The sequence below is a fragment of the Battus philenor genome, unplaced genomic scaffold (genome assembly GCF_028537555.1).
Source record: "Battus philenor isolate CCGP_79_NKW_IND1 unplaced genomic scaffold, ilBatPhil1.0.hap1 SCAF_10, whole genome shotgun sequence".
Classification (NCBI taxonomy): domain Eukaryota; kingdom Metazoa; phylum Arthropoda; class Insecta; order Lepidoptera; family Papilionidae; genus Battus; species Battus philenor.
In genome coordinates this window covers 1,011,687-1,027,393 of record NW_027181662.1, presented here as the reverse complement: position 1 = coordinate 1,027,393, position 15,707 = coordinate 1,011,687, and the positions used below count along the sequence as shown (strand labels likewise).

The 15,707-nt window shown below is 35.6% G+C and overlaps 2 protein-coding genes across 6 annotated transcripts in view; one reads left to right on the top strand and one right to left on the bottom strand.

Moving 5' to 3' along the window:
* Fmr1 (synaptic functional regulator FMR1) overlaps positions 1-7,093 on the bottom strand; it is a 35,685-nt gene extending 28,592 nt beyond the window's left edge. The window contains exons 1-3 of one of the 3 annotated variants that reach the window (XM_068769645.1): positions 6,937-7,093; positions 6,511-6,563; positions 6,277-6,430 (exon numbers count right to left, since the gene is read on the bottom strand). In XM_068769645.1, coding sequence (XP_068625746.1) covers positions 6,277-6,430; positions 6,511-6,563; positions 6,937-6,987 — 258 coding nt within the window. In that variant the 5' untranslated portion in view covers positions 6,988-7,093. The remainder of the gene's footprint in view (positions 1-6,276; positions 6,431-6,510; positions 6,564-6,936) is intronic. The other 2 variants (XM_068769652.1, XM_068769658.1) reach the window with 2 other exon arrangements.
* On the top strand, positions 6,734-14,864 carry Gmer (GDP-L-fucose synthase-like protein). 3 transcript variants are annotated; one of them, XM_068769669.1, is made up of 8 exons: positions 6,734-6,823; positions 7,907-8,058; positions 9,184-9,298; positions 9,825-9,953; positions 10,557-10,630; positions 12,627-12,766; positions 13,316-13,444; positions 14,340-14,864. In XM_068769669.1, the coding sequence occupies exons 1-8, from the start codon at positions 6,749-6,751 to the stop codon at positions 14,573-14,575; spliced, it is 1,050 nt and encodes a 349-aa protein (XP_068625770.1). In that variant the 5' UTR covers positions 6,734-6,748; the 3' UTR covers positions 14,576-14,864. The 3 variants fall into 3 exon arrangements, with proteins under 3 accessions (XP_068625770.1, XP_068625779.1, XP_068625784.1); XM_068769678.1 differs by lacking the exon at positions 6,734-6,823 and adding an exon at positions 7,583-7,670; XM_068769683.1 differs by lacking the exon at positions 6,734-6,823 and adding an exon at positions 7,692-7,836.
* Positions 14,865-15,707: the final 843 nt, after the last annotated feature.

The window sequence follows — 15,707 nt, the reverse complement described above, 5'->3', positions numbered from 1 at the left end:
GCGACAAAATAATGAAGCCGAATGTATCTAGTTCATGGACCCTTCCACTCCGGAAACTCAGTACCGATGAAGCTGTGAAAGCCTTAGGGCTGTCAGCATTGACATCTTCAGAAACAATAGAAGCCGAATGTTGATTGCCTTTGGGAAATTGCCCGCAAGGACTTACATCGATTGGTGATTGTTGCTGTTAATTTTTCAGGCTCTTACAGCTTCATCAGACTGTGCTCCGCTGTGGAACATTGGAGCCCCAAGGGTGCGCGCGAGAGAATGTCGCTCTGCGGAGCATGAGAGGATCAACCACTATCGAGGCGACCAGTAGGGTAAAAATTAGAATAGCTCCATACCCCGTTCACGGACCCCTCCGTTCCATGCTGAAAAGCCGCAAGGCTAGCAGCAAAAACTTCACATGAGACAATAGAAGCTGAATGTATATAATTCACGGACCCGAGCCCTTACGTTCCGTAAATTCGTATCCGACGAAGCTTTAGAAACAGTACAGAAGTCGAATGAAGCAATGAACAAAGAAGTGTAGGAACAAGCCTTAAGAGAATCAAGAACTAAATCGACTAGCGATATTAAATACAGCGTTTCCTCAACGACATAACAACATTGATTCAGTTTCGGTTGAAGTTGATGCTTTTAGCCCGGAGGCTTTTACAGCTTCATCCGAACTAAGTTCACCAAACGAAAGGGCCCGTGAAACTGAAAGTCCTGCAACGTGGTCACCACAATCGCTCAACGAACCATGGATCGGATTTCTCTACGAAATCAAACCATCCAGATCCGTAGTACTAATGCTCACAGTAAAACGAAGGAAAATCGCTTACTTGGGACACGTTCTTCGACACCAACGATACAATCTCCTTCAACTTATCATGATGGGAAAGGTCGCTGGTAAAAGGAAGGTTGGTAGGAGAAAGAAGTCGTGGCTTCGTAACATTAGAGAGTGGACCGGAATCGCCAGCGCTGCTGAGCTATTACGCAGAACCAAAAATAAGGAAGAGAGCAGGAAGCTGATAGCCAACCTTCACTAGTTGGAGAGGCACTTCAAGAAGAAGGAGAAGATCCGTAGTAAAGTATGTAACCGACTTAGTATTGAGCATTGGCCAGGTGAACAGCGAGCAGGCCACTCGAAACATAAGGTGAACATGAAGACAAACCCCCAAACACCCCACAAGTTGGATACCGTTTTTAAATCTATAGGATAGGCCATGTTTAGCAGTGGACATTCTTAAACTGTAATGATGTTAATACACAAAAATTACGAAAGTATTCTGATGTGAGTTGCTGATTGAAAAAATGCTTCATATAGGATGCTCCAATAATTTGTTGAATATATATACAGGTTGGAATCTTTTAACGCCACCTGGAGGTAAAGTACTGTACATACTACAGATGTACAATTTTACTTAAATAAAACATTCCTTTATTTAGAAAAAAAAAATAGAACTACATTCACAGATTTTCGAAATGCGTAAAATCCGAAAATAACAGGTTGTCAAATATCTCCCTTCCGCTTTTTTGCTCTTTATTCAATGCTTTATAAAAAGTGTTACAGTGATCGGATTTAGTTCAAATATGCGCCGTTTTGTTCGATAATCTGTTTCCATCTAGACGGCAACTTCATAATACCTCCCTCGTAGAAGCTCCCCTCCTTATTTGCGAAGAACTCGGACAGCCACTTTTCACAAACCTCTTTTGAGTTCAACTTTACACCACCAAGGGCGTTCGCCATGGACAGGAACAGGTGGTAATCACTTGGCGCTATGTCCGGGCTATATGGTGGATGTGATAAAACCTCCCATCCGAGCTCCCGTAGCTTCTGACGAGTCATCAACGAAGTGTGTGGTCTGGCGTTTTCCTGGTGGAACACTACACCCTTCCTGTTGGCCAATTCTGGACGCTTCTGGTCGATCGCCTGCTTCAAGCGGTCCAGTTGTTCGCAGTAGATGGTAGAATTAAGCGTCTGGCCACATGGGAGCAGCTCATAGTGGATGATTTCCTTCCAATCCCACCAAACACACAGCAAAACCTTCCTGGCCGTCAATCCCGGCTTGGCCACTGTTTGGGACGATTCACCGGCCTTCGACCACGACCGTTTTCGCTTGATATTGTCGTATGTGATCCATTTTTCGTCACCAGTCACCATCCACTTCAAGAATGGGTCGAGTTCGTTCCGTTTCAGCAGCATATCGCAGGCGTTAATTCGGTCCAGAAGGTTTTTTTGCGTCAAATCATGCGACACCCAAACATCAAGCTTTTTTGTATCCAGCCTTCTGCAGATGGTTTAAAATGGTTTGGTGACTAACTCCCATCTCCTGGGCGATGTCACGAGATGCCACATGCCGGTCTAACTCGATGTAGTCCATGATTTGATCGGTATTTGTCGTCACAGGTCTTCCGCCGGCTGGCTTATCCATGGTGTCGTTTTCGCCGGCTCTGAATCGACGAAACCATTCCTCCGCGGTTCGAAGTGATAGAGTACCATCCCCCAAAACACCATTAATCTCACGGAACGTTTCTCTAGCGGATTTGCCTTTAACGAAGGAAAACTTTAAAATAGCGCGAATTTCGGCGTTAGTGAACTCCATGTTTACACGTCTATAACTGTTGAATGCAATATCCAAACTAATCATGCATAGCGTCGTTTTGTAGGTTATGTCAAGACCTTTCAAATTATGTATAGTATTGCCAGATACGAGCTCTGTAGCGCTTTGTACATAGCCGCGAAATTCAAAAGACAAAAAGGCGGAAGGGAGATATTTGACAACCTTTTATAAAAACCTGCACTTTTACACATCAAAATCTCTCAGGTTATATATATAATCCCTGTTTATTTTTATTTTAAATATTTTTTGTATTTTCGAATTCTAATATTTATTAAAAATATTTTTAAGTGTTATGTGCGAAACGCCCAAAAAATTAAAAAAAATTACAATTGAGTTGTTGATTGAAAAGGTTGCTCACCCCTGTATTATACTAGAGCAAAAAATATATGACCATTGTACCCTACGGAGCACGGGATAATAAAATAGATTACTAATATAACAATATTGTATTAAAAATCTTAGAATCAAAGCGATCACTCGCGTGCCTCAAATGAATTCAAGAAACAAAACCAATTTTATAGAAACTAGAATCATTTTATAGCGATAGAGGACTGAGATTTGTCATCACAGGTAGCGGATTCAATTCTCGGGATACAATCTTATAATTAACACTGCATTAATTATATAGGATTGCCACTTCTTACAGACAATGTTCCAGAAAATTGACAGCAGCGTCCTCTGCGTACCATAATACCACACTATGATAGCCAAACCACCTGCCAAGCGTGGCGATTATGGTATATCCTTCCATAGATATCATTGGGAGAGACATATGCTTTGCCCTATCTGCCCACTACGGGCATCTATGAGTTGAAACTATAATAGCATATCTAAATATCAATGATTTTAGAGTTAAACTAGCTGATCCCGCAAACGTTTTGCAAAAAAAATTAAAGTTTTTAATTAACAAATAATAAATAAGGGTTAATCGTAGAGAGATGAAAATTTAGGATTGTATGTATTTTGGTATGCTGTATCATAATAAAATAAAAACCAAAAAATTTATTTAAAAAAAAATAGGGGCGGACCACCCTTATCACTTAGGAGTATGGAAAATAGATAGTAGCCGATTATCATACCTACTGAATACGCATATAAAATTCGATAAAAATTGGTCGAGCCGTTCCAGGAGTTCAAGTTCGAACACCGTGACACGAGAATTTTATATATTAGATTATTGTTTACTATCTGTCATCGCAGAATTTGTATTACTATACCATTATGGCATATCCCCAATAATTAATTTTATCCATTTGAAGTCAATAACTTCTGACAGTAAAATCTACCCGGATAGATGGTAAACAATAATGAATTTTAATATGCGGTAAATCTTTTTTGAAAACGTTCTTTAAGCACATTTTCAATAGGATGTACCAAGCATTAATTGTTACAAAATGTTTACATGTATTACATTTATAAAGCATCATCCTGTATGTGGAATGTTATCCTGCCTGCATTGCAGATGTTATGCACACTGCATTATATAGTTTGTCATTGCCATTGTAAAATTGATTGCAGCAAATATTAAAATAAATATAAAGTGAGTATAAAACCATAATCACCTTCACCCAATCACTTGTAACAAAGATTTTAAATTATACACAAAAAAATAAACCAATCAACTTAAACCTCTATACAGGTCAATAACCTATATTCAAGGTTATGTAAATTATATATAGATTTGTAGACAAATGTATATAAAAAACTAATATAAAAAGGACTTCGAAATATATTTAAAAAGAATTCTCATTAAAACAAAGCAATTCTAACACTATATGAAAATATTAAATAGTTTCACATGGAAATGACTCATAGTTTTAAATATGCAATTATTAAATACAAACATTAAATCTTAGAGCAAACAATTAAAATAGACGTCTTTGTCTAATCAAAATGGAGGTAGTTGTGAAAAATATAATTTACACTGAGACATGCTACTTTGGTGTAAAAAGCTTGAGCTTGGATCACCAAGGTGCCTTCCTGGCATAGCCGGCGACCTAAAGTGCATGCTGGGATTTTCTCAAGGCTGGTTTGAGTAAGGTTAACTCCAAAGCAAAATGAACAGAGTACCACTATGTATAGCATGTGGAAGCTCAGAATTAGGGTTTAAAATTGCCTTCATAGATTTGGATACCATTTAAAGATAGCTTCATTTAAATTGAGGTTTGACAAATGATCAATGTAAATATCCATAGTATTTGATTAAATGATTATCTCTTTGCAGTCAATGACACAATGACAACATTTTCAAATTGTCATAAAGTCACAGCCGGCAGTATGACTGCAAACTCTTTACGAAGAAAGGTAAGAATTCTTGGATCTGTAAAGTTGAAGATCAATAAAAAGCTGCTCACTCTGCATGTCACACAAAATTTGTGTTCTAAATTTAAATAGTGTAATTCCCAAAAATGGATGAATTTAGGAATGATTGTGATGATGTTGAATTGGTCATGATGACTCTAGGAGAAAGACATGAAACATGTATGCACTGTGATACCTATACTCTGAAGCCATGATACCACGCCATATCACACTTAAACATTACAGAAATTAAAATTTAATGTTTTTAGGTATTATTCAACACAATAAACCTTTTTCAACAATTTATATCATTTCTGATATCCTCATATTTGCTTTAAATCAATATGGGAGATATAACCCTTGAAAAACTATAATTTAAAACTAAATTTGCACCGACTATCTAGTAATTTGGTCATAGCAAAGGCATGGTCATAGCATTCCATAGAAAAAGCATTAACATTACTATCAAATACTTTAATGTCCTAAACTAAAACTAACCAAGTATTAAAAATGATTTATATTTATATATATATATATATAAATCATTTTTCAATATATTATATATATATATATATATATATATATATATATATATAGCATATAATATACATACAGATGATACATATGCAATTTTGAAATATACTGCACTATATCATCAAAAATGGATGCAAATTGAGGTGCTTTAGTTAAAGTTAGTCTTAGGAAATTACTTTTTGAAAATATATTTAATTTAAAATCAACATATTAATGTGTTTAATACATGTACAATCATGTACATATATAATACATTATGAAGTATATATGTAATCATCCCCTAAGTACATCACATCTTCATGTTTTTAACATTTTTAAGAGTATATAGTCTAAAGCTAGTTATAAATCTACACCTAAATTATACACTCTCCTAGGCCAATGACACAAAAGTTGCACCAATGGAACACATTGTTGAATTAAACCGGATTTCAATTTCATTCACATAATATGAAGGACACAGATGCAAGGCCAAACTTGCAAACATATGCAAATTAACACCTGGACATAAGAAAAAGGGGCTCTGGACTAAAGACTATGAAAATATATACTAACAGGCAATGCAGAAAATTTTAGTAAAAAAAATCTAAAATATTCACTACTAATCTAATTATCATGTACATATTTCTGTGAGTTATAAATAATATTTCAGTGACACTATTTAACACTTTGACATCACTTTTAAACAAGTGATAAAAATAGCATGCACAGTACGTAATTTTTAACATATAACGGTGGATTTTTTTCACAAAAATCTTGACGTACATTAAAAAATATTAATGTGGGTATCAAAAGAAAAAAAAATCGAAATGACGATAGCAGAGAAATATAATACCTGGATATTTGCTGTCCACCAGCCACATGCTTCCTTTTCGTTCGATCTCGCAAATACCTCCACCTCCTGATTTACCACGAACTCTGTGTGTTGGCTGGTGTCTTTTGGTGGTAAGAACACTTGAGAGAAAGGAAATTTCGATTCCGGCTGCCAGCTAAAAAGGAATATACATGTAAATAAATAGTGAACGACACGGTTAAAATCAAATTGTTAGTGAACAAATTATCAACTCACTCATTTTCAAAGGTTACGAGAACCTCGTTGTCGAGCACGTCGGTGACAATGGCCTAAAAATATAGGAAATTATTACAATATATAGTGATGATCCAATATCTTGGAAATGCGCTAGAAATAAGTGATCTTTTCTGGGTCATACTAGTTTTAATGTGCAATTGCAAAAATGTATTTCGTGCCGCTCCAGTTCGGAACTGCGGACGCGGCTAAAAATACAAAAGCGGCTCTAATAGAACACATGGAATATTCACGCCCTGTCAGGCAGACATGGCGTCCATTCCAGCCGCGACGATCTTCCCGGAAAAATATTTTAGTAAGTATATGATAAAACTCAATTGCAACGCGTACGTATAATCGATTACGTAATCCACGAATTTATGTAATGTAATTTAAGGGTAAATGTGGCGTAGTTCACGATTTACAAACCTTATAATAAGCACCATTTTCACCGTACACCTCGACCGACAAATCCTCCATTTTGGTTTGAAAGCGTATTTGGCGTTTGCAGAGCGAGAATGAACGCTCAGAGGAAAACTGTTAGCCAATCATCAGCGAGGATTCCTTCCACAGACACCGGTGTTTACTTTTAAAAGACACTGGTAGACAGATCTGGCAGCTTGCAAACAAATTCTTTTAACATTTAAACCATAACTAAGCCACAGACAAATTGTTTTTGATTTTGGAATTACCGTAAAATATTTTTAAGTTATCAGGTAGACTTTAAAACAATATATTTATAATATACTCATTTGCTTAAGTAATTATTGCATTATATTTAAAGTATAGACGCAAAATAATTGTAATGCCATACATGTTCGGATGAAAATGATAAAAGTATTCTTTATTATGTGGTAGTTAATGAACCATTAAAATATTTAGCTTCAAAATCTCATAGAACAATATTTATTTCTAAAAAAATGAATACTCATATTAGATAGATACTCTTATTTATTGTTTCGGTAACTATAATTTATAAAAATAGGAGCCTATTTCGCCAATTTATGCAACTATGTTTCATAAACGTCAATCTGTCATAAGCAAATGTCAATAAAATGTAATAAAAATAGTATATCATACGTAAACATTGACTTGACTGTAATTTATTTGCAAAACCTGTATAGATAAACAAACTGTTTTATAATAGTAATATAAAGCAAATAGTAAGCCATTAATTAGAATCTTTCAGCAATTAATTCAGTATTTGTCAATCGTAAATAAACTAAGTCTAGAATTAAAAGAAAACTTGTCGCCACGTACATGAATCAATTGATATTTCTTATCTGAATTTAGTTTCAAGTTTTTAACTATAACCATTTAGTCAATAATGTAAGACTAATGTACTATACGTTTTTAAAGATTACCGCTTTATTTAAATGTAAATTTATTTATTTTTAAGATGTCTGAAGAAAAGAAAATATTGGTCACCGGCGGCTCGGGTCTTGTCGGGCAAGCCATCAAAGCGGTTGTGGAAAGGGAACGTCTTGAAAAATTAAATTCTAATGATAGCGAATGCTGGATATTTTGCGGTTCTAAAGACGCAGACTTGAGGTAAATTATTTTTTAACTATACAACATAGTTTAATACACGTAAAGTATGATTTGAAATTATTATTTTGATACCACAGTGATGAGATATAAGCAAACATTTTGCTGCTTTGATGGTGATGGTGTACTGATGAGACTTAAAATGCTTAATTCTGCATATTTTCATGCATGTAATCATAAATTAACTAACAGTATTTGCTATCTGTGGTTCTCTTGACTAGACAACAATGCTTGCCTATTACTGTTTTAAAAGAGGAATAAAAACCCTACCCCAAAACAAGATAGTGATACGAAAGATCACCAATACTGGAGGCCATGAAAAAGACATCAAATCACAGCAAATATATATCTGTGTATATATATATATGTCTCCTTATTTATATTTAAATATTAATCAGTTAAGCTCCAAGCATAGCGCTCTCTTTACCATTAGTAAAGTTAAATTAATATATATACATTTATATAGTAAATATATACATACATATATATATATATATGGATAAATAGGATAAAATGTACACTATATTAATGTCTTGACACTTGAAAGGTGTTAAACAAGGCTGGTTTGAAAGAATAAATATTTGTTTTTTTTTCCATAGATCCACAGTGTGGGCTTTGGTCTTATGCATTGCAGATCTAATTCCTTATGTCCAACTAGAATTAGTTACATATCCCAAGCAAGGTGTTTGTTAACTTTTGTTAACTAGCAATAAATTCCTAGTGATTTTGTATTTTATGGAGGTATGCATGCATATAACAGTGTAATCTCTTTATAACTCGCTGCAGGATGTAGGTCTGTCAACTCACACTTGTAGTACACTTTGTAAATACTACATTATTTAATGGATTCAGGCGTTACATTGCGGAAGTCCATCCTAAATAAGAAAGGACCAATATCTAGCCACCTCCGCACATGCAGTGTTTGTCGTGCATGAAAGTGCACCGCCCGCCAGCCCGCTCGTAAATGCGCATGCGACAGACAATGCCAACTACACAACCGCCACCATAAATTCACTCAACACGTGTTTCACCCTTCCACGGGGCATCTTCAGGAGTTGTTACACAAATTAGTGCTAAACACCGAGTCAATAGAGTAATACTACATTAATTGTTTTTTTTTGTTTCCAGAGATAAAACAGAAACAGATGCTCTGTTTGAGAAACATAAACCTACACATGTAATACATTTGGCGGCAATGGTTGGTGGGCTTTTTCACAATATGGCGCATAACTTAGATTTCTTTGTAAGTATTAAGTGTTATATATAATTTAAAAAAATTTGGTATTAGTGTATGGAAGTCCTACAATTGATTCATCTTAATAAAATTAGACTAAGTTATTCCTTATTACATCAGCTACTTGCCAGTAAAAATCAAGTCGAAATTGATTCAGTCATTTCAGAAATTGGCCGAAACAAGCAGACACACAAAAAAATGGGATTATAATTATTTATTTACACTTTATTGTACACTATATATTATAACTAAAAATTATTTTTATATACAGGTCCAAGAGTTGATCTCTACCAGAAAACCTTTAGATAGAGATGTGAGATATGAAGGAGTGGATAGTTTCAGGTGTACATATATGCAAATACATACATTTATATATACATATGCACATATACATATGAACCGTATGTATATATTCATATGTGTGTAGTAAAAATCGGTTATTTTAATATTACAAACAGATACATCGATTTTACTTATTTGTATTGATTAATATATGTAATTTTCAGTATAATCATGTGTAAATTTGTTGTTTCAGAGGGAGAATATGTCTATAAATGACAATGTACTGCAAGCCAGCCACAAGTATAATGTGAGAAAAGTTGTTTCATGTTTATCTACATGTATCTTTCCGGATAAAACTACTTACCCAATAGACGAGACAATGGTAAATGAATTTCTTTTTACTGCTTAAAAACTGTAGTAGATAAATATACAGGCTTATAAAATAGCACTCCAAGAGGATATGGTAAAGGAAAAGAGAGAAAAAGGAGGAACGTGTGAGAGAAGGAGAAGGATGAAAGAATAACAAGTAAATAAAATTAAAAAGTGAATAAATTATTATAAATTATCCCTGCCTACACAAGACCCTTAGATAAGTTAAACAAAAGAGTAAGACGTATATATTTATTTTTGTATTAACTTTTCAAAAAAGATTTTTCATATTTATGAGACTTACTATATATATATATATATATATATATATATATATATATATATACACATAATACTATATCTGTACTTTGAAAACTTCCTACTATCAAAAGTCATTGCCTTTCGTATACCGAAGAAAAAATTAATAAACATATTTCAAAATTAACATTCATACAAACATATGTATATGTGTATATAAGGAATGATTATTGTTTAATAAAAATTAAATAATTACTTGAGTGGTTTTTAACAAAAGATGTGTAAACGCATCTTTACATTTATTATTAATTGATGAAAATAATTATATACGTTTTAATTTAATATTACTCTACTTCAGGTACATAATGGGCCACCGCACTCTTCCAACTTCGGGTACAGCTATGCGAAGAGAATGATCGATATTCTTAACAGGTTTGTCTTTGATTACCTGGTATCTGTGAGCTGGTTTCCACAACCAAACGGCACTGCGCTCATGCGTAGGGGTTAGTCTTGTTCAAACCATCCTAACTCCTGGAGAAATTTTAACAGACCTTTGATTTTTGAAGGTGATGATCCAAATTGGTAGCCTTATAAGCCGCTACTCCCGAAGTGTAGTTTCCATGGGTTTATGGTGGCAAGGTGCAGAGGGCACGTATCTTAAGAACTACTTTTAAATTAGCGAAGATCAATGTATTTCGGAGGAGTTTTGGATCAAGCTCTTAGATTGCTTCGAGGGCCCCCATATAAGGATCTTGCAGAAATTAACATCATCATCCTTTGAGCCCACAGACGCCCACTAGACACGCCCATAGATATCTGAGAAGTAACATACCATAATTATCACACTTGGAAAGGGGGTTGTTGATCTTATAGACACTGAAAGAAACTTGTTTAAAAGTAGTGGAAATCCTATATAATTAATTCATACAATGTAGTTTACATAGGCTTGCATACCAGGAATCCCAAATCCCAATCCTGAAATACCATTGTCCAAATTTACATATAATCTTCATATCAGTCAATAAATGCAGTACAGGGCATATGTCTGATTCTAAGATCGCAATGATGTCTGGTCTTGCGTTGCGCACATTCGTAGTCTTCCCGAGATCTCAGCTACGTCGGATCAACTAGTGGTGGTCTTGAGAAGACCACGGCTTTGGCTATCACTCGTCAATAGAGTGGGTGGAGGTTGGATTTGGTCGATTACTACCTGACCGACATTACTACCACTTCAAGGATCAAAAAGGAGATATAAAGGAGAAATGGCTACAATGCTTCTATATAGAATGATTATATACATCAATACCTCACTACGTCGTGGTTACGTTCCAAAAAAACACGACGCAAATTGAAACGCCGCAAAGTGAATTAAGATTTTCTATAGCAAACCATGTAAAGATCGAAGATAGGTTCCGGGGTCACGAAAATACTACTTTTTAAAAAGAAAATTGAACAAAGTAAACTTAAAAAACAAAAATAATATAACTTTGCCAATAAATAATATTTACTTTTTTGTAACCAGAAACAACACGTTAAAATTTATATAAATTTATTATTCTCTTTTAAAAAAAGCACAACATACTACGTAATTGAAACTGAACTCTTAAAATTAGCAAAACAAAGTGAAAATAAAACTGTATTCAAATTGCGGTGATTTTTAGTTAGAAAGGGAATCCCCGAGTTTTGATGGCATGGCACAATTAGAAACGAAAGTGTTGCCATTTTTTTAGAAAAAAAGAAAATTTCAAAAAAAATTAAAGACTAACCCAAAACAACACAACCTCGAAAATCGAGATCGACAACGACGCAAAGCGAGATATTGGTGTATACGTCAAAACTATCACCAATAACTATTTCTCTTAAATAGCCCTAATGGGGGCATTTCGTTCACCTATCTTAATCTGTGTCAGGGATTTGGTACACTAATTTTTTTTTTCAATATTAATGTTCTTCACTTATGATCTTCCATTCTTCACATAATCTCGTATTCCCTCTTCTTCCTACATAATCTCTTTTACTCTATCGCTTTTATTTACATTCTGTTCATATATCGCCTTGTATCTCTGTCATTTTTAAAAATATTTAATTTTTATTATTACATTTATTTATATCATCTGTTAGAATTTTTTTATGTATCACAACTTTATATCGTTATTACCTGCTCTTAGATTTTTTTTCATAGTATGACTTTATGACCTATCAGGGAGTCGATGTTGCTACTCTCTACCTTTCTAGCTCTATCTCTATCTGTGTTCACTGAATAAGAGACGGCAGGCAATTAAGTGGATCTCTGCCTGGTACTGCTGGGTATATATGCCCAATTATTGTAGATCGTGCTTCTAAAACTAATATTACTTATAAGCGTTGGAAAAAATATCCTGAAATTACGTATCGCGCAGCTGCATTGATGTGAAATGGTTGTGTGCAGGGGGTACAGTGAACAACATGGTTGCACCTTCACGTCGGTGGTGCCCTGCAACGTGTTTGGTCCACATGACAACTTCTCCCTGACATCCAGCCACGTGGTACCAGCTCTGATCCGTCGCATGGCCGACTCCATTGCAAATGGTAAGTTATTTATTTATTAATACTTTTTTGTACACCATAGATAATTAATAGAGAAAAAGAAAGAAGAAAGTAAACAATTCATACGGTACAAGAGGTGGTCTTATCGCTCGAGGCGATCTCTACCAGACAACCTTTGAATGGAGGTGAGAGGCATGAAGGAGAGGGCAGTTTAGGGTATATAGAAATACATACATACATACATACTCTGACGTGGGATTCCCCTGTTCGATGCGCCGCTGACGATTATGTATTCTAGCCCTTACTGCCTAATTATCTTCTACAACTATACTTCGATTTTTAGTTCTCTTCTCTTTCTACCTGCCCTCTTCTTTACATCTCTCATCTCAATCCAAGGGTTGTTTGGTAAAGATCGTCTGAAGCAGTAAGACCGCCTCTAGTGACTATATATGCTATTTTATTGCATTTTCTTTTTTTTTTTGTATAATTTTGGTAAACAATAAAGTGCCTTTAATTGTGAGATTTTTCTGTTGCTTTCATGAAAGTATAAGGAAGTCGGAAAGTAAATATTGGGGGTTTTATGATGACCAGGTGAAAGCGAGTTCACGGTGCTCGGCAGTGGTCGTCCTCTCCGCCAATTTATTTACTCCCTGGACCTCGCGCGGCTGTTCCTGTGGGTGTTGAGGAACTATGACAGTGTGGAGCCCATTATACTCTCAGGTATGTGATCCAACTCCCCTTCCCCTCCCCCACACAGGATGATTACTTATAAGTCTAATAATGGATGTTTCCCAGTGTTTCCTAACGTGAGGCCCACGCACCACAGAGTGGGTAAAGTGGACTTGACACACCTTCGACCTGGTGGAACTGAGCCAAGAATGTTGCATCTAGGGTCTCATTTCAGAACACCTACAGAAACCAATATTGATCAAATACCTATAAAAATACTTAGCACAGAAATACACACCCCTTTCTCCCATTACCAAGAGAGGCTGATCTAGTCGAAGTTCAGTCTTTTCGAGCAACTTTGAATATTGCTAAATAAATATTGAGTACCCAAGCCGAAATATCTTCTCTCCATAGTATTAATAGCAATGTTTCCCAACGTGGGGCTCACGCCCAAAAGTGGGGCAATTTGAAAGTCGACTCGACAGAAGTTTCACCCTGTGGCTTTAATATAAAAAATATATACGTTACAGTAAGCTGCGATAAATATTGCACATCGATCTTTGGAAAGAGACAATCGGCTAATTTCGGGTTTGTAGAGCGTTGTCTCTCTCGCACGACTGATACAACGTTACATAGGGTGGGACAGAGATAATGCCCTACGAAGCCGAAATTGGCTGATTGTCTCTGTCCAAATGCCGATGTGGAATATTTATTGCTGGGTACTGTACATAAGGAGGCGTTTAGGAAGGCAGTGGGGCATGACACATTTATTTTCTTCATTGAAACGCCATTGGCTTGTGACTTGTGGCAAGTATAAATTAGACAGGGATAGATAGTAAAAAATAATTAATTTTAATTTGTAGTAATCGGTTTAGTCGCCACAAAATAAAGTTTGTATTAATAAACCGTATTTAATAAATAAAAAAAACATTCTTTCCTTTCCCAGTTGACGAGGAAGACGAGGTGACAATCAGTCAAGTTGCGGAAGCCATAAAAAAGGCTCACGGCTTCCAAGGGGAAATAGTCTACGACACCACGAAGGCCGACGGCCAATACAAGAAGACCGCCTCTAACAAGAAACTCCGGTCTTTGTATAAAGACTTCGAATTCACGCCCTTCGAGATCGCAATCCAGGAGACCGTGGATTGGTTTAAAACTAACCGTGAGTGCGCTCGCACTTAACGAGGGATTTCCCTGGGAATTAGTACAGTTAGCAAAAAAAATATATCTTCAAAAATAATATTTGTAACAGCAATACGATTTCATATAATTTTTAAGACTCTAAATATATTTACATATCCTACAATATCGACCGACGATATAGTATAGTATATTATGTGGATACGCTAAAAGTCGCTGCACAGGTTAATAAAACTTAACGAAATTATCTTTGTTAAGATGTGGTTTCGATGGGCCTTATATGAAAAGTCAAGGTCACCCAAAGGGCAACGAGGGATCCGCAAAGAATCTAGGTCATAGACGTAGCGATGAATTCGTCTGAAATGGCAGTGGCTGTTGGGTCTGGAAGGTTTTCAAGTGGCAACCACGAGCAAGTAGACATGGCATTACTAGGCTCCCCACTAAGTGGAACAACAACATAATTAAGATTGCGAAAAGTCGCTATATGCGGGCAGGGCCTAATCGGTCATGGTAGCGATGTTGAAGAAGAAGGAGGGAGCAATACCTTGCAGAAGACGTCTATCAACAGACAAAAGATCGTATAAGTTATCATTATATATTTTTTATCCATTATCATAGCTTATATGTTACTGTTCAATTTTCACACCTGTATCATTTACCAGTGGATTATGTGAGAAGTTATTTTATTTGCATTTGATGTATCCAATTAGTTTTCCCAAACGTATAAAAATAAAGTGCTATTAAGGAAAAATATTAAAATTTTTATCAATGAACGTGTTTTATTTTGTTTAATTCTTCGTTGGGCTGGTAGGTCTTATAGATACTCAAAAATATGAAAACAACCATTAAAAACCGTCAGCCAATCACAAGGCGAGAATTAATGTAGAGCGCTCTCATTGGCCCATCGTAAATGTATAGCGCTCTGGCGCGGGATTCCCCTGTTTGATACGCCGGAGTGTTTTACCTTTTTTTGTTGACAGTATTTACTTATATCTCATCAACATGGATGGAAATAGTAGCAGTGAGAACGTGTCGAATCTAGAACTAAATGACGTCTTCCTCGCTCCCTTCCTCATCCTGATCTCCGATTCCTCATTATAATTCCAACAGTCACGGTAAAATAAAATTTGCGGAAAAGTACAAGGTCACCTATGACCTCATTAGCTCTACCTGG

Bases quoted from the DNA above. Each gene is read 5' to 3' on its own strand.
- Gmer (XM_068769669.1), top strand. From the start codon at position 6,749: ATGGAATATTCACGCCCTGTCAGGCAGACATGGCGTCCATTCCAGCCG. The intron at 8,059-9,183 runs GTAAATTATTTT...TTTTGTTTCCAG, and splicing joins TCTAAAGACGCAGACTTGAG to AGATAAAACAGAAACAGATG. The intron at 10,631-12,626 runs GTTTGTCTTTGA...GGTTGTGTGCAG, and splicing joins ATGATCGATATTCTTAACAG to GGGGTACAGTGAACAACATG.